General features: G+C 44.4%; 2 protein-coding genes across 2 annotated transcripts in view; one reads left to right on the top strand and one right to left on the bottom strand.

Annotated features, from left to right (window-relative positions):
* Positions 1–24,147, top strand: part of LOC129835359 (ras and Rab interactor 2-like) — a 41,117-nt gene extending 16,970 nt beyond the window's left edge. Inside the window, exons 2-13 of the mRNA XM_055900985.1 lie at positions 6,084–6,215; positions 6,502–6,616; positions 8,301–8,373; positions 8,570–8,661; positions 9,602–9,810; positions 10,153–10,458; positions 13,151–13,494; positions 13,785–14,008; positions 15,944–16,255; positions 16,445–16,576; positions 20,265–20,440; positions 22,367–24,147. Coding sequence (XP_055756960.1) covers positions 6,084–6,215; positions 6,502–6,616; positions 8,301–8,373; positions 8,570–8,661; positions 9,602–9,810; positions 10,153–10,458; positions 13,151–13,494; positions 13,785–14,008; positions 15,944–16,255; positions 16,445–16,576; positions 20,265–20,440; positions 22,367–22,690 — 2,439 coding nt within the window. The 3' untranslated portion in view covers positions 22,691–24,147. The remainder of the gene's footprint in view (positions 1–6,083; positions 6,216–6,501; positions 6,617–8,300; positions 8,374–8,569; positions 8,662–9,601; positions 9,811–10,152; positions 10,459–13,150; positions 13,495–13,784; positions 14,009–15,943; positions 16,256–16,444; positions 16,577–20,264; positions 20,441–22,366) is intronic.
* The window catches only part of LOC129835360 (actin-related protein 2-like), a 7,748-nt gene continuing 6,686 nt past the window's right edge, over positions 23,959–25,020 (bottom strand). Inside the window, exon 9 of the mRNA XM_055900986.1 lies at positions 23,959–25,020. This exon is cut by the window's right edge and continues 2,020 nt beyond it. The gene's annotated coding sequence lies outside the window, so the exon portion shown is untranslated.

Raw genomic sequence — 25,020 nt, 5'->3', positions numbered from 1 at the left:
CCAGACTACAGTTTGCAACTGCACATGGGGACAAAGATCGTACTTTTTGGAGAAATGTCCTCTGGTCTGATGAAACAAAAATAGAACTGTTTGGCAGTAATGACCATTGTTATGTTTGGAGGAAAAAGGGGGGCGCTTGCAAGCCGAAGAACACCATCCCAACCATGAAGCACTGGGGCGGCAGCATCATGTTGTGGGGGTGCTTTGCTGCAGGAGGGACTGGTGCATTACACAAAATAGATGGCATCACGAGGAAAGAAAAGTATGTGGATATATTGAAGCAACATCTCAAGACATCAGTCCGGAAGTTAAAGCTTGGTTGCAAATGGGTCTTCCAAATGGACAATGACCCCAAGCATACTTCCAATGTTGTGGCAAAATGGCTTAAGAACGACAAAGTCAAAGTATTGGAGTGGCCATCACTTTGCCCTGAGCTCAATCCTATAGGAAATTTGTGGGCAGAACTGAAAAAGTGCGTGCGAGCAATGAGGCCTACAAACCTGACTTTTGGGTCATTGTCCTGTTGATAAACAAATGATAGTCCCACTAAGTGCAAACCAGATGGGACAGCGTATCACTGAAGAATGCTGTGGTAGCCATGCTGGTTAAGTGTGCCTTGAATTCGAAAATAAATCACTGACAGTGTCACCACACCTCCTTCTCCATGCTTCACGGTGGGAACCACACTTGCGGAGATCGTCCGTTCACCTACTTTGCTTCTCACAAAGACACGGCGGTTGGAACCAAACATCTCAAATTTGGACTCATCAGACCAAAGGACAGATTTCCACCAGTATAATGTCCATTGCTAGTGTTTCTTGGCCCAAGCAAGTCTTCTTCTTATGTGTCCCTTAGTAGTGGTTTCTTTGCAGTAATTCGACCATGAAGGCCTGATTCACGCAGTCTCCTCTGAACAGTTGATGTTGAGATGTGCCTGTTCATTTCTGAGGCTGGTAACTCTAATGAACTTATCCTCTGCAGCATAGGTAACTCTGGGTCTTCCTTTACTGTGGCGGTCCTCATAAGAGCCAGTTTCATCATAGCTCTTGATGGTTTTTGTAACTGCACTTGAAGAAACTTTCCAAGTTGTTGAAATTTTCTGGATTGGCTGACCTTCATGTCTTAAAGTAATGATGTACTGTCGTTTCTCTTTGCTTATTTAAGCTGTTCTTGCCATAATATGGATTTGGTCTTTTACCAAATAGGGCTATCTTCTGTATACCACCCCTACCTTGTCACAACACAACTGATTGGTTCATACACATTTAAAACTAAAGAAATTCCACAAATTAACTTTTAACAAAGCACACCTGTTAATTGAAATGCATTCCAGGTCACTACCTCATGAAGCTGGTTGAGAGAATGCCAAGAGTGTGCAAAACTGTCATAAAGGCAAAGGGTGGCTACTTTGAAGAATCTCAAATATAAAATATATTTTGATTTGTTTAACACTTTTCTGGCTACTACATGATTCCATGTGTTATTTCATAGTTTTGTTGTCTTCACTATTCTACAATGTAGAAAATAGTAAAACATTAACCCTTGAATGAGTAGGTGTGTCAAAACATTTGACTGGTACAGTATATACATTTGTATCATCTTATTCAATTAGTTTATATATTTGACATGTGATAAGGCCACACAGAGGGCCAGAGATAATTACAGACACCTGTGATAATCTGAAGTACCCAAAATCCATGAAAGATGGCAACATTCTGGTAGTTTACTGGTAAACTTAGAACGTTTCCTGTAATATACCCTCCCTTTGCAAAACCAAGGCACAAGGCAATATTTCTTAAACTTACAGAAGGTAAACAATTTCTCCCAAACTAAATATGTGTTAATATTAGTTGGCAGGGGTCTTTACATCAACATGATTGTGTTTTGATGTATTTCTGGTACTTTTTCTGGTAGATGTTTTCTAAGACCACTTTTCCATCTGTTTATCCAGAAATCAAAGGCTTCACTTAATTCATATGGATTTTTTAATGTATCAATACCTTAATTTCCCTAAAATATAGACTCTTAGCTTTCATTTGACACCCAATTTGATATGTTCCTATGAACTTCACATGTTGGTGCTCATGGGTCCTTTTCGATGGAAATACCTAAACATTATTGGCTGATTGCTCCCAACTCATAAAAATCCCCACCCAGTTGACTACTTTAAAATGGTGGAAGCCGTCCATGGCAATGTCAATGCTTAAAAAAAAAAAACAAGTCAAGAACAAATTATTATTTACAGTGACGGCCTACACCAGCCAAACATAGACGACGCTGGACCAATTGTGCGCCACCCTAGGGGTTGCGATACAGCCTGGATTCGAACCAGTGTGTTTGTAGTGATGCCTCTAGCACTGAGATGCAGTGCCTTAGACCGCTGCACCACACGGGAGCCCAAGGGTTATATCCATAATGTAGTCCTCTATCTCTATGACAACAGGCACGACTCATATATAAAGTTGTCCACTTATATCAATGCATTTGTAACAACCTAACCAATACGCTACTTCTATTACATATATTAGATCCAATAAGCCTCACATATCCAATTAGAAATAAAAAAATGTGTAAACCCAGTTTGACGCTCTCATTGACCTTCATACAAAAATTATTTTCATTTTATTTTATTTTCATGGACAGATTGGGCGGCGTAAAACCTCTTGCTTTGCCTCTTCCTCTCTAACGTACCTCAACGTCTGTTCAAGAACATTTGGGGGAAACGTGTAGTTCAGTACAGACCGTCACGCAACTTAGCAAACATTTAATTGAACTGAACACACCCCTTATGTTTGTCATGCGACTGTTGTGTTGCTGCTTTTCAGAGCTCCGCTCGTGCACGTATATTCGCAGTTGCTTCAGAAGAGCTTACCTCGTTTCCCCGCGGGTTCTGTCATTTTGGTTATGTTTTATATTTTACCAGGTAAACTGACTGAGAACACATTCTCATTTATAGCAATGACCTGGGGAATAGTTACAGGAGAGAGGAATGAGACAATTGTAAGCTCGGAATGATTAGGTGATCATGATGGTATGAGTGCCAGATTGGGAATTTAGCCAGGACACCAGGGTTAACACCCCTACTCTTACGATAAGTGCCATGGGATCTTTAGTGACCAGACACCATTTAACGTCCCATCCGAAAGACAGCACCCTACACAGGGCACTGTCCCCAATCACTGCCCTGGGGCATTGGGATCTTTTTTTTATACCAGAGGAAAGGGGGCCTCCTACTGATCCTCCAACAGCACTTCCAGCAGCATCTGGTCTCCCATCCAGGACCAACCCTGCCTAGCTTTAGAAGCAAGACAGCAGTGGGATGCAGGGTGGTATGCTGCTTGTTGAGGCAATGTTTTTGCCAATGGAGTCTCAAGGTATTTGTACATGGGTAGGCTGTATTTTGTCCTGACAATAGGGTAACTAGCCGCAATAGGGTAACTAGCAGGAACAATGTCTAATTTCTGACACTAAAAAGCAACGTTTGGGAAAAAGTGGGTATACGTGGATGAAGTTCATGCTGAGGCGTATAAACTGTAAAGGGAAATAAATAGCTACAGTTAACAGTTGTAGGTATTGTAAATAGCTAAAAGGCTATAAAGTAACATTAACTCTAAAGCTATCAGTGACTAGTGGAAAAATTTACAACTGACATTAAGTTATGTTATATTTTTTTATGTATTTTACCTCAAATAATCTGGAAGTAAGGTTGCTAGCTAGCACTTCTAGCAGCTTGTGGTAACTGGCTAGCTGGCTAGCATTTATTGCTAGTGAAGTTGCTAGCTAGCAAGTTAGCATAAACTAGCATTAACTGACAGGTGGAAACACATTCATAACCATAAAGGGGTAACTATCCCTGGGGGGAGGGGGGTGCTCCCAACACACTCATCCAACATATTACTACTTTACTCCAAACTTCAGGCTTTCCTACTTGCATATATATGTGTTTTAATTATAGATCTATCTTCATTGGAATGCATCTACAACTTTTTCAAAATGTCAATTTTTTTAATCAACTTACCACAAAATCGTTTTGTTGAAATATCTCCAAAAGTTGTGAGGACACAGAGGACATTTTTTGTTGCGCAATAGCAGTGGCAGCCAGGGAAAGTGTTGGGGAAATAATTTGGTGACATCTTGAGATTACCCCAGGTACCCTACCCATCGCCTGTTTCTTATACCATTAGGGTGAATCCGGATTGTTGGATTGAGTACATTTAACATTTTAATTTCTTTGGAGAAATTTGTTTTTGCTAATCTTTTGCTTGTTTTTGTAATAATTTTTTGCCTATTTTGCTGAATTTCTTATCTACCATAATCACAGCTACCATCACAACCATTACTTTGTGGATTAAACCACACATTTTGCACTTTATCCTTTGCCTCCTGCCTGTCCTTAAGACCATAACACATGTTTTCCTTTACAAGTCCATGTAAGAATAACTGACAAACAAGACAAACATCTATTACATTCTCTTCCTAGAGATATTACATATCAGACTTTTTCCCTCCCTCTCTATCTTGCTCTCTGTCTCTCTCTCCCTTTCTGGGAATTACATAAGTCTGTGTGTGTGTGTGTGTGGGGGCTGTGTTGTGTTTTATGTAAGGGAGACCTGGAAGTAAGTATGGGTGACCCCTACACTGCCCTGCACACTCACTGGAGGTGGGAGGTTGTTTATGTTAGTTATAGAGAGCACAGGATGTGTGTGTATGTGTGTCACGTGTGTTTCCCATTACCATGTTAAATCAGTTTATGAAGACCAGGGAATCGAGTAGGTTCATGAGTTTTTCCTAGTCTGGTATTGTGGTTGGGAGAAACTCCTGGCTCTAGAGATGGGTGACCTCAGGCAGGTGATTAGGTTGGTAGAAATAAATAAAGATAGGTTATGATGATAAAGTAAAGAAGAAGAAAAAATTACCCCCTTTTTCTCCCCAATTTCGTGGTATCCAATTGGTAGTTACAGTCTTGTCTCATCGCTGTAACTCCCGTACGGACTCGGGAGAGGCGAAGATCAAGAGCTGTGCATCCTCCGAAACACAACCCAGCCAAGCCGCACTGCTTCTTGACACAACGCCCGCTTAGCCCAGAAGCCAGTCGCACCAATGTGTCAGAGGAAACACCGTACACCTGGAGAACGTGTCAGCGTGCACTGCACCCCGGCCAAACCCTCTAACCCGGAAGACGCTAGGCCAATTGTGCGCCACCCCATAAGTCTCCCGGTCGTGGTCAGCTGTGACAGAGCCTGGACTCACACCAGGATCTCTAGTGACACAGCTAGCACTGCGATGCCTTAGACCACTGCACAACTCGGGAGGCAAATTGACACCTTTATGAATGATACTACTAAGACTTGGAGTTCTCATTATATCTCTGGCTAATCATGGTGTTTATTGTCATTTGAGACTTGTTTCTCACTAGAGAACATTTCTTATTTTATAGAAAGGCGTTTAGACAACATTAACATTTGAACATTTGATCATTGTGTTATCTTCCTTGTTTCTAAGGGATTTCTCCTACTTGTCTGAGTCCTATTCTGACTAATGTTATCATCATCAAGTCATCAAAGAAAACAATAACAAAAGACTCATTCCTGTTCAGAATTACAGCTCACCTGACTGTCTGATACGAGGGAGAAGGGTGTTGTATTGTTGTTAACCAGTGGAGAGGAATTACCAATCAAACACTGGTTATAAATACACTTTGTTTGTTTTGTATGCAAGAGAGAAAGTCATGATACTTTCTAGAAATAAAAAACAAGACTTCACCTTGCCAGTAGTTTCCCTGCACTCCTGGTGTGTGTATTTGTGTGTGTGTGTGTGTGGTGTGTATCGCCTCGTGTTGGGAGAGGGGGGTGTTCTTACTGAGTGGGAATGCCTGGTAGGATGTGTAGGCCTCTGTAACCAAGGCAACCATCTGCTGCTATGCTCGCAACGCTCTCCGGCAGCCCACACAATGTCACCACTGTGACATCCAGCCTGCAGTTCTGAGAGAGAGGAAGAGAGAGGGGGGAAAACAAGAGAGACAAGAGAGATTGTGTGTCTGTGTCTGTGTGTTATACATTGACCCCTTCCTGTGTTCTATCTAGATGCAGGGGGATCTAGGGTCCCAGCGGAGTTTCAGTGTGTTGGACCGACTCCTCCACACACACCCCGTCTGGCTGCAGCTGTCCATCAATGCTGACTCCGCCCTCTATATCCTGCTCAGAGAACCTGTCGGGGTGAGGAGGGGAAAGCCAATCAGATCATTCCATCAATTAATCAATTAACTAAACCTGACTGCCAGGTGACCTGTATATGTTTAGTATAGCTTTCCAATAGAGTAGTATACAAGACAGTCAGGAACTTACTGTACAGTTCCTCACTCCAAGTGTTCACAAAGAACCCTAATAAAACCCAACCATAGCATACTCTTACTTACTTGTTATTGACAGTTCTTATTGAACAGTTCCATAAGTACTTGTTTAACAATGTTTGTGAATATTTATGGCTGGCCCCTGTGTGTAGACATTCCTGGTGCGTAAGTGCAGCTCCAGCCAGAGGAAGTTGCTGTGTGTCCGAGTGACCGCAGACCGAGCAGCATCCTCCATTAAGGAGTGTCTCATATGTGAGGAAGACTCCAGTGAGTACACATACATGTAGGCTACACCAACATTCTAAACTAACAATGAAACACAGCTTCTCAACTCCAGTCCTCAAGTATCCCCAATAGCACACATTTTAGTTGAACTAGGCAAGTCAGTTAAGAACAAATTCTTATTTACGATGACGCCCTACCAGGGAACAGTGGGTTTACTTCCTTGTTCAGGGGCAGAACGACAGATTTTTACCTTGTCAGCTCAGTGATTCGATTCAGCAACCTTTAGGTTACTGGCCCAAAGCTCTAACCACTAGGCTACCTGCCGCCCCTGGACAAACACACCTGATTCAACTCATTGAGGTATTGATGAATAATTGACCAGTTGAATCAAGTGTGTTTGTCCAGGGCTAAAGTTAAAATGTGTTGTGTTGGGGGTACTGGAGGACTGGAGTTGAGGAACACTGCTCTAAACTAACAGTAAAACACTTGAACAGTTTCAGTCACACACAGGACTGCATGTGATCAACATCCACTGTGAATCAATGAAAGATCAGGCCCGGCTCCACGAGGGGACAAAAGGGGACTCCGCCCCCTCAATTGAAACTTGTGCCACCTCAGTTTTAGTTGTATGCCCCTAAATAAAAATTGCAAAAAAAGTTCAAGTGATTGAGTGACAGGTTGGCGCAAAATCTGTATCTGCACTGTATCAGGGCTATGAAAAGCCACTGGGTGGTTAGGTATGTCTCCTTTGGGTTTTCATAAAAGGTCAAGTTTACAATTGAAGCTCCTTCACTCAACTCTGCCTCACCACTACAGAGTTCAGTTAGCTTCTTAGCTAGCTGTAAAAGGCATTTGTGTTATTACCCTAGAGCTCTAACCAGTTCATCTGCCACTGCCACGATGGATATCGGAAATCAAACCACCAAGGCCGCCGCCAAACCCAGCAGGGATGATGCTGCCGAGCACCAGCTATTTCACGTGAAGAGCCCACTACCCCTTCCCCGACTGTTCCTGACTATCTTGGAACAGAGGAGCCAGCCCAGGTTAGCCTAGAATCCTAGCCGCAGGTTTTCTGTCCAAAAAACGTTCATTTAATAGCAACTGGTTCATAGGAAGAGAGTGGCTGGAGTCCTCGGTTACTGCAGATGCGGCATTTTGGTTTCCATGTCGAAAGTTCTGTGTTGGGTCCAATGCCAACGCAGACAAGGCCTTCACCCAAGCTGAGAATTCTAACTGGAAGAATGCTATTGATGGTACCAAAGGATTTGCTAGGCATCCTCAAGCAAGGAGCATTTCAAATGCACTGCACTGTGGTAAGGATCTAGTATTCAGATGCATTCACATAGGCTGTTTGAAATAGGTGAATTATCCTATCTATCTTGTAGCCTATATTCATTGCCTAACAGGCCTTGCTTCAGTGTAGGTCACTGTCCTTTGTGCTGATACAGCACAGCGGAGATGGGTTACAGATTTCACGCCAACCTGTCACTTCAAAAGCACTCACTGGTCTAGGAGTCTCAGCATTTTAGCTTTATGTTTATTATGGTATAGCGTGATATAAGCAGAATTCAATATAATTCCAATGCAGGAACCCCCAAAAATTGTGCCCCCTCAACGATTTCAACTGCCCCCTTATTCACTTTATCCTGGCGCCGGATCTGTGAAGGGTGCTGCCAAATGTTACAAAGATGTGATTGGTGTCAAACGCTCTCTGTCCTATCCCCAGCCTTCGCCTTGGAGAGCTCCGCCCTCAGCTTCCCAGACCTCTGCCGATTGGTGGCCTTCTACTGCATCAGCAGGTGATTACCACTACCTTTACCCCATCTACCTGTCAATAACACTGCCACTGCTTTGGTCTATTTTGTCCACAGACTGTAATTACGCTATAATGGCACTCCCATTACAAAACAGGGCACCCCCATGCTGTTCCAGCCCACTACGGCACACTGTGTTATTTGATGATAAATAACCTCAATATGTGTGTGTTGTCTCCAGGGATGTGCTGCCTTTCCCGCTGGAGCTCCCAGAAGCCATTGCTCAGGCCTCCACCCACAGGAAGCTGGAGGCCATCTCCCATATGGGATTAGGTAGGGATTCATTCAACTGATCTATAGCATACAGATGTAGGATCTTAATTTGATCACTGTTTTGTTGCTGAGAATGTTCCTGCACAGCAGGAAATGCAAACTTGTTGTGTATTTGAGGTTTAAGAAAGGCTTTAAAATGTCAGAATTGATTTTCCTGTAACGGGTGACGCTCTCCTCATCCTCAGATGAGGTGAGGAGAGAAGGATCTTCAGACCAAAACGCAGGCTCAGGGAAATAAGCCATCTTTATTAAACACGATGATGGCAAAACACGAAACGAAACAAACACTTTCCAAACTACAAAATAACAAAACGACGTTGACGAAACCTGAACATAAACTTACATAACTAGACATAAACTTAAATAGGTCAGGAACGTGACATTTCCCTAAGGAAAATCTATCAACCCCTACAGAAAATGTCCAATAATTATAATCTACATAATAATTCACATTTCCTGTTGCTTCAGGATTATTTTCCTGCTGTAGCAAACTGGCTCAAATTAAGATTCAACATTACATTAGACTGTGGGATGGGGTCTCAACCACAAGAAAGCGAAGGTAACCTGCCTAAATAACGACCGCGCCGTAGCAATCACGTTGGTACCCCTGTGTATAGCCTCGTTTTTGTTATTTTATTTTTATTTTTTATTTTATTTTGTCAATATTTTCGTAACTCTATTTCTTGAACTGCATTGGTGTTTAAGGGCTTGTTAGTAAGCTTTTCACGGTAAGGTTGTACGAATACAATTTGATTTGATTTGAAAAGGAGCATGATGTGTCTAGGGGTTGTTTCTGGACTGGGCCTAAATGTTTCGCAGAGTAGGATATGGTATTCAAATTACTTATCCTCTGAACACTACAATATGAAAATGTTACATACCAGAATCTGGACCGGGAAACACTGTCTTTCTTCTCCTTCTTTTCCTCACCACCTGACAGAGTTCTGGAGTTCACTCTCTGACACCCAGAATGGACCTGGGACCCTACAGGCTCCACCCACCATCAAGGCTTCACCCATTACCACCAAGGCTCCGCCCACCAGTGCCATGCAGGTCAAGGCGGGTCTGTCCCAGGACCTGTGTTACCTGCTGTCCCGCGGCAGACAGGAGTCTCTCTGCTTCATTAACCCTCTCTTTCTCCAGCTTGAGGTAGTCACCCTTAAGCACAGATATAGGAACAGATTACCCCACCCCAATTCCTCACCATAACCATTGGGGGAATAAAAATAATGTCTTACCCTTATTCAGTTTACTTGACTTCCTTCAGCTGGAGGTATAGACTTAGAAACATCAACATGGCTGTAAGTAGGAAGTCATCCCAGTTTTTAAAGATGTCACCTTGCAGAGTCTACCTTTAACCACATCTGGGATCAGTTTTCCCTACCAAAATTCCTAACCAAAACCATTAGGGACAGTGAAAACATATCTATCGGACCCTGAATCAGTCGGTATAGGGACAACTACCTACCTCTACCTCCTTTCTCCCTCCAGCAGCAACAGCCGATCCCGGGGGCGTCCCACAAACGCCACCGCTTCAAACGCAGCATGAGGGTCCGTGTCTCTACAGAGAGCTCCATGACTCTGTCTGGTTGTGGAGGTGGTGGAGAGGGGGCTGGGTCATTCCCCTTGTCCCCACCGGAGAACACCAAGGACCAGGAGAGGCTCCAGTCCACACCCCTCCAGCCCAGTCCCAACCCGCACAGGAAGGTCCATCCTGGGGCTGGCGTCCTGAGGAAAACCCCTGCACTGTCCCCCATGTCGGCCGAGGATGAGGATCTCGTGCCTGTACCGCCAGCGGTAAGGGTCCCTTTATTACATTTACATTTACATTTAAGTCATTTAGCAGACGCTCTTATCCAGAGCGACTTACAAATTGGTGCATTCACCTTATGATATCCAGTGGAACAACCACTTTACAATAGTGCATCTAACTCTTTTAAGGGGGGGGGGGTTAGAAGGATTACTTTATCCTATCCTAGGTATTCCTTAAAGAGGTGGGGTTTCAGGTGTCTCCGGAAGGTGGTGATTGACTCCGCTTACCTGGCGTCGTGAGGGAGTTTGTTCCACCATTGGGGTGCCAGAGCAGCGAACAGTTTTGACTGGGCTGAGTGGGAACTGTACTTCCTCAGAGGTAGGGAGGCGAGCAGGCCAGAGGTGGATGAACGCAGTGCCCTTGTTTGGGTGTAGGGCCTGATCAGAGCCTGAAGGTACGGAGGTGCCGTTCCCCTCACAGCTCCGTAGGCAAGCACCATGGTCTTGTAGCGGATGCGAGCTTCAACTGGAAGCCAGTGGAGAGAGCGGAGGAGCGGGGTGACGTGAGAGAACTTGGGAAAGTTGAACACCAGACGGGCTGCGGCGTTCTGGATGAGTTGTAGGGGTTTAATGGCACAGGCAGGGAGCCCAGCCAACAGCGAGTTGCAGTAATCCAGACGGGAGATGACAAGTGCCTGGATTAGGACCTGCGCCACTTCCTGCGTGAGGCAGGGTCGTACTCTGCGAATGTTGTAGAGCATGAACCTACAGGAACGGGTCACCGCCTTGATGTTAGTTGAGAACGACAGGGTGTTGTCCAGGATCACGCCAAGGTTCTTAGCACTCTGGGAGGAGGACACAATGGAGTTGTCAACCGTGATGGCGAGATCATGGAACGGGCAGTCCTTCCCCGGGAGGAAGAGCAGCTCCGTCTTGCCGAGGTTCAGCTTGAGGTGGTGATCCGTCATCCACACTGATATGTCTGCCAGACATGCAGAGATGCGATTCACCACCTGGTTATCAGAGGGGGGAAAGGAGAAGATTAATTGTGTGTCGTCTGCATAGCAATGATAGGAGAGACCATGTGAGGATATGACAGAGCCAAGTGACTTGGTGTATAGCGAGAATAGGAGAGGGCCTAGAACAGAGCCCTGGGGGACACCAGTGGTGAGAGCACGTGGTGCGGAATATTTATGATATATTATTAATATTTATTTACTTTATGACATACACTACCGTTCAAAAGTTTGCGGTCACTTAGAAATTTCCTTGTTTTTGAAAGAAAAGCACATTTCCATTCAAATAACGTCAAATTGATCAGAAATACAGTGTAGACATTGTTAATGTTGTAAATGACTATTGTGGCTGGAAACTGCAGATTTGTTTATGGAATATCTACATAGGCGTCTTGAGGCCCATTATTAGCAACCATCACTCCTGTGTTCCAATGGCACATTGTATTAGCTAATCCAACTTTATCATTTTAAAAGGATAATTGATCATTAGAAAACCCTTTTGCAATTATGTTAGCACAGCTGAAAACTGTTGTCCCGATTTAAAAAAGCAATAAAACTGGCCTTCTTAAGACTAGTTGAGTATCTGGAGCATCAGCATTTGTGGGTTCGATTACAGGCTCAAAATAACCAGAAACAAAGTCCTTTCTTCTGAAACTCGTCAGTCTATTCTTGTTCTGAGAAATTAACCTCGCTAGCGTCCCACCTTGACAACAGCCAGTGAAATTGCAGGGCGCCAAATTCAAAACAACAGAAATCCCATAATTAAAATTCCTCAAACATACAAGTATTATACACCATTTTAAAGATAAACTTCTTGTGAATCCAACCACAGTGTCTGATTTCAAAAAGGCTTTACTGCGAAAGCAGACCATGCGATTATGTTAGGTCAGCACCTAGTCACAGAAAACCATACAGCCATTTTCCAGCCAAGGAGAGGGCTCACAAGTCAGAAATAGCGATTAAATTAACTTCTTATGGCTGGGGGCAGTATTAATTAGCTTGGATGAATGAGTAATGAGTAAACTGAGTAATGAGTAATGAGTAATGAGTAAAAAGCCTGCTACTCATATTTCCAAAGTTAAAGCCATATCTTAGACTGGCCAATACAAATAAAAGATTAAGATGGGCAAAAGAACACAGACACTGGACAGAGGAACTCTGCCTAGAAGGCGAGCATCCCGGGAGTCGCCTCTTCACTGTTGACGTTGAGACTGGTGTTTTGCGCATACTATTTAATGAAGCTGCCAGTTGAGGACTTGTGAGGCGTCTGTTTCTAAAACTAGACACTCTAATGTACTTGTCCTCTTGCTCAGTTGTGCACCGGGGCCTTCCACTCCTCTTTCTATTCTGGTTAGAGCCAGTTTGCTCTGTTCTGTGAAGGGAGTGGTACACAGCGTTGTACGAGATCTTCCGTTTCTTGGCAATTTCTCGTATGGAAAAGCCTACAATAGTAATTTACAACACTAACAATGTCTAAACTGTATTTCTGATCAATTTGATGTTATTTTAATGGACCATTTTCTACATTTTCTTTCAAAAGCAAGGACATTTCTAAGTGTCCCCAAACTTTTGAACGGTAGTGTATGTCTCTGTCCTCTGTCTTATTTTATCTCTCTTTTCCTATCTCCCTTTCTTTCTCTCCTGAAAGCACACATCCAGTCAACACACTGACCAGTTGATGCATCGTATAAAGACATGACCGTGACTCCGTCTCTCCCCAGGCCCCAACAGATCCTCCAGTGGGGGAGGTAGAGGAGGACCCATCTGCTCCAGAGGAGCCCAGCATCGAGGAGGCGGGCTTGGCCTTGGAGGGCCACCCGGCCCCCTCTCTGGCCCAACTGGACAGCAGCAGCTCTTTCAGCAGTCTGGAGGAAGAGGACCCAGAAGCAGAAGCAGAGGACCAGTTCTTCAAACAACCAAACCCCAACCCTCAGCCCCGCCCACCCCTGGTGCGCTCGCGGGGGGGTCACGGAGGCCTGCAGAGGATGAGCGCTGCGTTTGTGTGTTTCTTTGCTCCAGAGAAGAGGCTCGCCAGGCTGGTGGAGGAGCTGTCCAGGGAACGGAGGTCAGCAAAACCACTTATATATAGAGAGAGAGACTTTGGGAAAACTTGATGCCATGTTTGTGCATTTGAACATTCAATTTCTCTGTTCATGACGATTTTGGGAGGGTGGAATCTTGTTCTAATCCTACACATTAATTTACATGGCAGTGTTTAAAATTCCTAAATGAAATGCTATTGGTTGATATTGCCCATGGGGAGCTAACCTGGCTTCCGTGGAATTGTGTAGTGTCATGTAAATTCATCATGTTTTGGTGGGAAAACCTCAATGTCCAAACTCTCTGTCTCTGGAGGTCTGCGTTTGGTTCCTTGGTCCAGGAGTTCCTCCAGAAGCAGAAAGAGGAGCTGAGAGGGGTCTTGACCCAGGCTGCCTCTTCATCATCGTCTTCCTCGTCGAAGTCCTCCTTGGCGGTGCTCCAGGAGCTGCGGTGCTTCTTGTCCCAGGCCAAGAGCTTCCTGCTGGACAGCGGAGAACTGTCGCCCCCCCTAGAGACTCTGGTGCCTGACAACGAGAAAGGTACCACCATTCTCACCTCTAAGGATGCAAGAAGGAAGGGAGGAAAAAAGAAAAAGAGAAGGGAGGGAGGGAGGAAGGAGGAGGAAAGAGAGAGAGGAATATATCATAAGAAGGGAAGAGATACTGAGGAGAGGAAGGAATTGGACGGGGCAGGATCTTCAGTAACTTCAGGTGTTCAGCATCAAACACACAAAACAGATTGATACGATACACAGGACATTACAAATACATTTAAATGCTGCAAAACAAGCCCATATAATATTCACTAAAGACTATAACACAAATATTATTAGATATTATCAGCATGTCAATTAGGGAAAGCATTACCACCACTGTCTTGGTTTGACAGGATGTATAATAACACACAGTAAACCCATGGAGAGAGACATAGATCTATGGAAACAACAGACTAGCTTTAGATGAGACTCAGACAGACTGTCCAGAGGCTTTTAGTGAAAAGGTATTATCACTGCGTAGGGGGTAGCTTTTCATCCATGAGTTCATATTGTCTCTAGGATTTATAAAGCTTTGCTAGCCAAGCCAGAGAACTAGATCTATCACATTTAGCCTGCCAAATATCTCTGTACGTTGCTGGATGGGAGATATAGGACATTCATTCATTGATGTTTCTTATTTCGGGGTGGGGGGGGGACTACGGAGGATGGTTGGTGTGTGCTGAGGCTTTTGGAGAGAGTAGAGTGGACTCCGCTGGTTTCAGTTGCCGTTGCTTTGATTGGCGAGCGTGCACACACACACACACACTCACATTTGCGTCGGTGGAGGCATTTTCATTTTTTTCTACCTCGTCGTTTATCATTCAAAGATATCACAGTCCCACGCGCACTTGAAGAGCAGCACGATGCTCAGGCTGGAGGGAGAGAGGGAGGGAGAGATGGAGAGAGGGGGGGAGAGAGAGGAAGGGAGCGAGGGATGGAAGGGGAGAGAGATATGGAGAGAGAGGGATGGAAGGGGAGAGAGGGAGAGAGATAGAGAGAGAGGAAGGGAGCGAGGGATGGAAGGGGAGAGAGATATGGAGAGAGAGGGATGGAAGGGGAGAGAGGGAGAGAGATAGAGAGAGAGAGGAAGGGAGCGAGGGATGGAAGGGGAGAGAGATATGGAGAGTGGGATATGGAGAGAGAGGGATGGAAGGGGAGAGAGGGAGGGAGAGAGAGAGAGATATGGAGATAGAGAGAGAAAGGGATGGGTGGAAGGGGAGAGAGGGAGGGAGAGAGAGAGAGAGAGAGAGGGATGGAAGGGGAGAGAGGGAGCGAGATATGGAGAGAGAGGGATGGAAGGGGAGAGAGTGAGAGAGAGAGAGAGAGAGAGAGAGAGAGAGAGATAGAGAGGGATGGAAGGAGAGAGAGGGGGAGAGAGAGAGAGGGGGAGAGAGAGAGAGAGAGAGAGAGAGAGAGAGATATGGAAGGGGAGATATATGGAGAGAGAGTGGGAGGAAGGGAGGAGAGCGAGAGGAATAGAGGAAGAAAGCGAGGCAGGACGAGGACTGGGTATTGATGTAGAGCTGACATTAGCTTTATGTGTGTTGGACAATGTCAGCCTAGTCAGGGAATCCTGTGACCCTCCACTTCCCCCTGTCCCTCAGTAATGATTAATCATTTCCTGACTGAACAAGTGGTTGATATGTGTAGTGTGTGTATGAGTGGGTGTTGTGTTATGGATGCGTCTTGTGTGTATGAGTGGGTGTTGTGTGTATAGGTCTGTGTTGTGTTATGGGTGTGTGTTGTGTGTGTTATGGGTGTATAGAACTGGTACGTTGTTATTTTAGATAAATGTTTGTAATCTGAAATAAAGTAAATCTTTCATACAATATGTTTCCTTATAATCTTCAACTACTACTGTGTGTGTGTGTATGCATGTTTGTTTGTGTGTGTGTGTCCGTGTGTGTGTGCGTACCTACGTATGTGTTCTCCCATGCAGACATAGCCCTGGAGAAGGCCATGTTCGGTTGTGTGCTGAAACCTCTGAGGGTGCTGCTAGACCAGGCCCTCCTCTCCCTCCACAGACAGGACGGCTCCACCCAGCACCTGGCCTCTAGTCTCCTGGCCTGCCAAGAGGGGGCGATGGAGCGCCTCGGAGTGCTGGTGGGCGTGCCCGATACCCGCGGAGTGGAGAGTGTCAGGCAGAAGCTGGGCCTCATGCAGCGCACCCACTCACCCATAGACAAGGTGCTGCTGCTGCTGCAGGTCTGCAAGTCGGTCCAGAAGGCCATGGGGGCCCTCCACGACGGTGGTGAGTCGGCCTTCAATTTGCCTAATCTGAAACGTCAAATAAAGTAACCACAGCCAGTGATTATCTATTATAAATAGTAACATTTTAAGAACACCATTTATTTGCCTGTTATAGTCTAGAAGCTGTTATCAACTGTCATAATCAATCAACTGTTAAAGCGGTCTTGTACCATCCTCTTCCTGCTCCCAGGACAGGAAGTGAGCTCTGAGGACTTCCTGCCGGCGCTGTCCTATGTGATAGTGATGTGTAACACGCCTCAGATCCTACTAGAGGTGGAGTACATGATGGAACTACTAGAGCCCTCCTGGCTCACTGGGGAGGGTACGCACTACACCCAAACTACACCCTAACTGCACCCATTACAGCCTACAACCCTTCCACCTTAAAACTTACCGCATGCTTCCCAGTTGAAACAGTATTATGGCGAAATTTGGTGGCATTTTTGTTTCCTGGGAGGTTTTATCAACACTGAACATAAATTATAGATTATTTGGAGGTTTTTGAATAACCTCCTCAACACTTTCACTGAATGTTTCAATAAGACTTTTAATAACACTGCTAGCTTATTTAGAGTTAACCGTTTTGAACTCCAAGCACAGATAGGACACATGGAAATGCATTTCCTTAGGCATTAATCATGAAAACACATTTATTTTTATTGTGACACGGTGTCCGTGAGATTCAAATCTATAATATTCTGTTCTTGATCCATGGAATTAGTCCACTACGCTACTAGGATGGAGCTAGCATGCCATGTTTTTTTACGCATACAAAGCTAATTTACTTAACAAAAGGCATGACATAGCACAAGTGGGAGGGGGGGCTTTCCCCTTGTGTTGACTTTTGCTCCTCTATTGTTCCTCAAGCAAGCGGCCGATGACATCAGATCAACTCCTTGACTGCCCTACTCCTTGAAGTTTGTAGCTGTGTCTAAAAAAACTATTTTGCTCAAAACATATTTTTTAGAGTGTGTACTTTACTGTATTTATACTTGGGATATTGCCTTTCAACAGTAAAAGTTAAAAAAATCACTGGAGAACATCTTTAGGATCAGGTGCGGCTAATTAGTGCGCAGCCAACACACCTGAACACACTTAAGATAGAGGATAGAGAAAGTTTTGTTGATGCTGAGAATGGAATGTATGTTTTTAAATAACATTCTTAGAATGTTCCTCTGAACGTTACTAAAGTTTTCTTCTATTTTTTATGGAAGAAAAAAAAAGTACGTTTTTGGAACAATTTGAGAACATGACATTAAATAGAACCATGAGGAAACCTGTAGGAAACGTTATGCTGATGTACTGAAATAACCACAGAAGAACTTTGTTTCTTTTTTATTTTTTATTTTAATTTTTATCCCATTTTCTCCCCAATTCTCGTGGTATCCAATCGCTAGTAATTACTACCTTGTCTCATCGCTACAACTCCCGTACGGGCTCGGGAGAGACGAAGGTCGAAAGCCATGCGTCCTCCGAAGCACAACCCAACCAGCCGTACTGCTTCTTAACACAGCGCGCCTCCAACCCGGAAGCCAGCCGCACCAATGTGTCGGAGGAAACACCGTGTACCTGGCCCCCTTGGCTGGAGCGCACTGCGCCCGGCCCGCCACAGGAGTCGCTGGAGCGCGATGAGACAAGGATATCCCTACCAGCCAAACCCTCCCTACCCCGGACGACGCTATGCCAATTGTGCGTCGCCCCACGGACCTCCCGGTCGCGGCCGGCTACGACAGAGCCTGGGCGCGAACCCAGAGACTCTGGTGGCGCAGTTAGCACTGCGATGCAGTGCCCTAGACCACTGCGCCACCCGGGAGGCCCCAGAACTTTGTTTCTTAACGTTCTTGGAAAAATTGGAGAACATTCCTAACGTCAAACCAGTTAGAGAATGTTCCTAGAATATTACCAAAATGGAAATTAAATGTATCCATGTTTTAACTTTTAGGAAAAGTTACTTTAACCGTATTACCCCTGTAAATTGCTCTGGATTAGAGCGTCTGCCAAATGACTAAAATGTCAAATGCAGCCTCCCGATTGGCGCATCGGTCTAAAGTACTGCATCACAGTGCTTGAGGCGTCACTGCAGACCTGGGTTCGTTCCCAGGCTGTGTCACAACCGGCCGTGACTGGGAGTCCCATAGGGCGGCACACAATTGGCCCAGCGTTGTACGGGTTAAGGGAGGGTTTGGCCGGGGGGGGCGTTACTTGGCTCATCGCGCTTTAGCGACACTTTGTGGCGGGCCGGGCGCCTGCGGGCTGACCTCGGTCGGCAGTTGCACTGTGTTTCCTCTGACAACATTGGTGCGGCTGGCTCCTGGGTTAAATGAGCGGGTGTTAAGAAGTAGCGCGGCTTGGCGGGTCATGTTTCGGAGAACGCATGACTCGACCTTCGCCTCTCCCGAGCCCATTGGGGAGTTGCGGCGATGAGACGAAAAGTTAATTAACGAATTGGCCTATATGGATAGGGCTAAATCGAAATGTTTCTTACAGAAGAAATATGAAAGCATATGCATAACCATGGTAGTTATTGAAAGGGAACAGTTTGGAGATTATGGGAAAATAATTAGACCAAAGGTGAGGACACAGTTCACCTGACGCAAGACATTACACTGTTGATTTTATGTGTATTTTACATTTACTGTACTTTTTGCTGCATTTGTTAACAACGAAATCTGAAAATCCTGTGGATACATTCAGTAAAATGAGAAGATTATTCCTGGAAAATGTGGGGTAAGCACAACATGAGACAAAAACATGACATGGGTTTGAGTGAGATGAGTAACTGGTGTCTCAAAGTGGCCACACACCTCTCCCAAAGTGTGCACAGTTCCTAAGCAATTTCAATGCACTTTTATGACTCAAAGAAGAGTCTTCAACTACAAGATGCTATTTTGAGCTCTCCAAGCTGTGCCGTTGAGGAACTAGAGCAATCACACTTTTAGTTGTTTTCTTTGGAACACAGCCCTACATCCCTGCAGTCACACAATTACTGTTGTTGTTTACGCAATCCAAAAACGGTCTGGGTCAGCTGGGCATGATTTCAAAGCCTGTTCTATTGCCAACATGACTACCTAAACTATAAAATATGATTGTAAAGTGTTAGGCTGGGGTTACACAACGTTGTGTAATGGCAGCCTAAGGCTTTCACAAGGCCATTCAGAGAAACGTATCGTAATTTTGGTGCGCATAGAAAGGAGTCATGCGGCAAAATGGAGTCATAATAAACAATCATAGACTCATTCTGTTCAGAATAACCCTGGGTATGACGCCATGTCATCTTGTAACTACATCAAACATATTCATCATAAACATTGACACTGTATACGACATGAGATTTATGATTTGGAAACTAGACATGCACATTTGGACTCACAGGTGTTTGGCTTGTATGACATCAGTGGTATTTATTATAATCCTCAACGTCTCATCTTTCAAAATACATAGTCCTCTCAATTTGCAGTGTTTCCCTCACTCAGACAACAAATAATGTGTAAAAGTAGCCCAATTAGTGGAAGGGATGGGGATAACTTGTCACGCGCGGAGCTCGATTTCAGAACGTCTGTCAGTCAAAACCCATGTATAGCATGTTATTGTACACCCACAATGTTCCAATTTAGGAGCTTATCAGTGCTCAAATCTTCCGTTTTCAACCCGTATTCGGGTGAGGGTAAAGGGCTACATGTGCTGCGAATGTTCCAAAGCCAAGCAACTTACCTGCACCATTCCCAGAACGTTGTCGGAAGGTTGTATGCAAAATAACCCTAGGACAACCACACTCTCACCAAGCTCTAAGAAACATATGGTTCTCAGTACGTTATATGGTATCTGGTTTACCCTCTCCACCCCACAGGAGAGGGCACCACTACGAACTACACTCTTTTCCTTTATACACTCTACCTCTAAAATAACACTGCGGATAATGAAGACAACATAACTGTGGTCTTGATGGATATTTAGATGCCATTCACAGTCACTGTATTGACATTTAGCTGTGCCCCTACCCACTCTCCCAGGTGGCTACTACCTGAGCAGTGTCTATGCCAGCCTCTGTCTGATCCAGAGCCCTGAAGCGAAGGGGGACCGGGTCCCCCCAGGAGGACTGACCCGCGAGGCCCTGGACGGACTGAGGGAGTGGGGCCGCAGACGCAGCCTGGAAGCCAAGAGCAACCGTGAGAGACAACAGAACCAGGTGAAACACTAGCTCCTGGGTAACGTTTTCCCCTGGGTACAGATCTAGGATCAGCTTCCCAGTCCTCCAGTCCTAACCTTAACCATTAGTGGAGAAACTGCCAAACTGACCCAAGATCAGTGTCTAGGGGCAGCTTCACCCTATTCCGAGACGCCACTCGACACCAGACCTGGATTTAAATAGCATTTGAGTTTTTTCAAATACTTCAGCTGCACTGGATTGAGATGCCAAAGGAATAGTCCCAAAAGAGCAAACCCCGCCCATCTAGTACTCCAGACAGACGCACCCTCCTTGTGCTTGTTATTCGCCAGAATCATGACCGCCATTCACCAGCTAACATAGTATGGTGGATAGCTGGTTAGGGACGTGAGGAATACTGACTCCCTTCAAATAGCAGCTTGCTACACCCCCCCCTCCCCTCCCCTTTGTCCTAGTATTTGATCCGTCCCCAAATGATGACCATTCACTAGATGAAAAGGTACAAACACTGTAGTTAGCTAGTCAGTCACGTGGGCTACTCACTCTCTTCAAATAGCAGCTAGCTAAAATACACGTACACACCACACACCCGCCAACAGATTTGCTGTACCGCCACTGAGGGAGATCAGTGAGCTAGCTAAGTGTTATGAAGAAGTGGGCGGTCAGATAGCATGAAATTTACTGAGCAGCAGCAACCCACTGAAGAGAGGAGAGCAAACACAATATGCACACGGACGGTGAGGAGCTCAGTGACTCTGTAAGTTGCAGCTTTTTAATGTTGTTTAATGATGTGGTTCATGGGGAACTTGCTGATTTGGCTGTGTCCGGTATGTGAGAGTGTTTATAAAGGGTGTTTGGGAATGGGCAGGTTGTGTTATATGGAGGCAGGTGGTACTGTAGGTGGCTATTATGTAATATAGTATATACCCAACGTTTCGACTGGTTATGGCACACTGTATTTACATGCAGTATAGATGTATATTATTGTACTTTGATGTAGGCTATTTCTGTGTAAGTGTATGGATTAATTTTGTTAGGATGTTAGGATGAAGGGACAGTGTGGTTTAATGGAGGTACGTGTGTTTAAAGTGTGTTTTTAAACTGTGTGTGTTTTAAATTAGAAAAGTAAAAGTGTTGAATTTGTTTGAATATTAAGGCAATGCATGAAGACTGTTGAAAACATAGTGGAGACTGTATTCATTGTAGGATATTTTGAGACTGATTGGTATTGATTTATATTGAGGAATGTGCATTTATGGTGTATCGCCTACAGTGTGTAACGCAGTATAATGAACAGTAGCCAATTGAGGCTCTGTATACTACAAGCTCTCACAGTCTCGCGTCAGAATTAGACGTTCATCCATGTTTCTCAAATGTCAAATTTCAAAGTTGTTCCAAAACTCACATTTCAAAATGTTTACGGTTAAGTTTCGGCATTAACTCCTATTTTTTAACGTTAGGGTTAAAATTAGACATAAACTCAGAATTCTTAAGGTTAGGCATTAACTCTGAACTTTCTATCGCTGGATTTGAACATGCAACCTTTGGAATCAGAGGCAGATGCTTACGCCCATCCGCCACCCCTGTCCACAACTGAAACCTACTTGACGGTAACAGCGCTCACTGTTGCCCCTAGTGGCCGGTTTCCACCTCATCTCCCGACATCCTCAGACATCGAAATACTGACTTGTATCCCGGGTGACGTCCTGGTGTATTATGGACTGTTTACAGTATTGAGTTAGTTGAAATTAATGGAAGACAGTATATTATTTTGAAGCTCTCTAATCTTTGTGAGTCTTCTGACGGTTATGTTATAAAGGCTGTTTATGTGAGTTAACAAGATGATACATTTTGGAACTCATTTTGAGTGTGTGTTTCTATTTGTGTGTGTGTATGTGTTTCTGCCTGTGTGCGTATCTTTGCCTGTATGTGTTTCTCTCTGTGCAGAGGTGTGTTCGGGTACTGTTCCAGGACGGCGAGCGCAGCGCTGTGCGGACGCTGCAGTGGAGAGCCGGGGAGAGCAGCGAGGCCCTAGCCCAGCTCTGTGCCTCCACATTCGGTGTCTCCGAGCCCCAGGACTACACCCTCTACTGGAGGTCCGGGGGGGAGATGAGGACCCTTCCCCCCCAGACACAGCCTCAGGACCTGGCCAGCCACAGTGAGGGAGGCCCCTCTCTCTCCTACCTTCGCACGGACCATGACTTCAGCAAGATGCGGCGCCTGACCAGAGGGGGAGCTGTGGACCTGGGGGAGTCCGTGTGTGAGGAGTGAAGGAGGGAGGGCGAAGGAAGGAGGGAGGGCGATGGAAGGAGGGAGGAAGAGGAGTTGGAAGAGTTCTTCTCGGATCTCAGCGTTTTTCGATTGGTTGATTGATTAAAAAAGCTGTGTTGTGTCTTGGACGTGTTGTCATAACTACAGCTCTCACTAAAGACTAAAGGGCAAGTCTCAATTGGCACCCTATTCCATAGTGGAGGTTTAAAAGTAGTGCACTGCACTATATGGGCTCTGGTAAATAGGGTGTCACTTGAGACTCAGCCTTAGAGGAAGGGCAGGTTGGTTGTCTATTATTCACATCACTTCTGTCAATCTGCTGCTCCTTGGTTGGAACCATAGAATTAGAATGAATTCTATAAATTATATTTCTATGTTCAGAACCCTGTTGTTAAGGGTTGGGGGGGTGGCCTAAAACACTAGCTATCGGTATGTCCTTGCTACTGTAATGTAAGAGCGACAGAAATATTTTTTGTAAGACCGAACCTTAATACCAAAGTTAAGAAAGTAAAGTCATACACATAGGAATGTGTGCAGCTCCGAGGACAATCTTTGCTTTAACGTAAGATGGACCTGGTTCTTTTGACTTATTTACAGTGTTACAGATAAAGAAGGAGTTAATAAGAGCCAATACAGGCAAACGCCATGAAGCCATTTTGGATTGTGAGTCCGAGGTACTGTTGATGTTGGCTCTGCCATCTCCAGTCACTTACTGTTGACAGGATTTGGGTAAAACCATTTTTAACTTTACAAATAGAAAACCGATTTGAGGAATTTTGTTGAAAGGCACAATATTTCCTTGTTTTAAGATTTTTGCCAACTGAATCTCTTTATGATAAAAAAGGACACATTTGTCAAAATATTTGCTTTTTTTCTGTTTTACTTTTACTGTTTCCATTGAACTGCTTTAATATTCCATGACAAAAGTAGCTTCTGAGAGAAAAGACAATCTACGTGACAATGGCCAATAAAACTGGGACCATGTTATGCCTCATGGCGATTAGTTGAATGTAAAGTCACCTAAGTGGCCATGGCGACGACTCCTGCTGCAGATCATCTTTGCCAACTGACTGTTCAACTTAATGTTAACACTTATAATAATGTATTATTACAATAATGAATTGTAAAAAAAAAAAAAAAAAAAAAAAAGTGGAATAGTTACATTGAAAATGAATCACAGATTTCTAAAAAGGAAAGTGAAATATTTACCTTTATGAAAGCTTTTACTGAAGGAGGGTTAATTTAAAGACGAACAAGGACACCTTGAGGACTATTGCATGCTCTTTTAATTGAATGTAACGATTTTGGTGGTTTCGTATGTGATGCATGTGTTGACTGTGTTGAAAAAGGCAACATAATGTCATTCACTATTTCATTGGCTGTATAACACATTGCTGTATTTTGTCCAGTGATACAAAATCGCAATAAAATTGCATTATCTGCTCATAGTGCTACTACATGATGTTCTTTGTTTATCAGTGTTTGCTGCCTACAATATGTATTAATATCATGATGAAGTTCCAGCATATTGCTAAGGGAATATTACAAGTCACCACTGGGAGGCAGCAAATTACTTTTCTTATACACTGAGTTTACAAAACACAAGGAACACCTTCCTAATATTGAGTTGCACCTCCCTACCTCCCAGTACCTACTGCCATACCCCGTTCAAAGGTACTTCAATAGTTTTGTCTTGACCATTCACAATGCATGTCTCAATTGTCTCCAGGCTTAAAAATCCTTCTTTTGACTGTCTCCTCCCCTTCATCTACACTGATTTGAAGGGGATTTAACAAGTGACATCGATAAGGGATTATAGCTTAATTTGACATCTTAGTCATTTAGCAGATGCTCTTATCCAGAGTGACTTACGGTCCATGGAATTCAAAAACCACAACCCTGGCTTTGCTAGCGCCACGCTCTACCGACTGAGCCACACGGGACCGCAGCTTTCACCAGGATTCACCTGGTCAGTCTATGGAAAGAGCCTGTGTTCTTAATGTGTTGTATACTCGGTGTACGTTGTTTTGCTATTCTTGAATTGGAATTTCAAGGAATCTTCTGGATTGAAAGAATTAAAATGGAATTGACCCCAACCCTTCCCAGCACATCAAAGCACAACTGTCACAAAACCTTTTGAATAATCATATTCTCTCCAGTCAGAATGAACAAATATGTATTTTTTTTCCCAAATGTGTTTACATAAATTATTTATGACAGAAAATACGTGATACAAAACATTCTTTGAAGACACAAAGATATTGTCCAATACAAATGGCTATTCACCAGTGGTGGAAAAAGTACCCAATTTTCATACTTGAGTAAAAGTA

The sequence above is a fragment of the Salvelinus fontinalis genome, chromosome 36 (assembly GCF_029448725.1).
Source record: "Salvelinus fontinalis isolate EN_2023a chromosome 36, ASM2944872v1, whole genome shotgun sequence".
Taxonomy (NCBI): domain Eukaryota; kingdom Metazoa; phylum Chordata; class Actinopteri; order Salmoniformes; family Salmonidae; genus Salvelinus; species Salvelinus fontinalis.
This window is presented reverse-complemented; position numbering and strand designations above follow the sequence as displayed.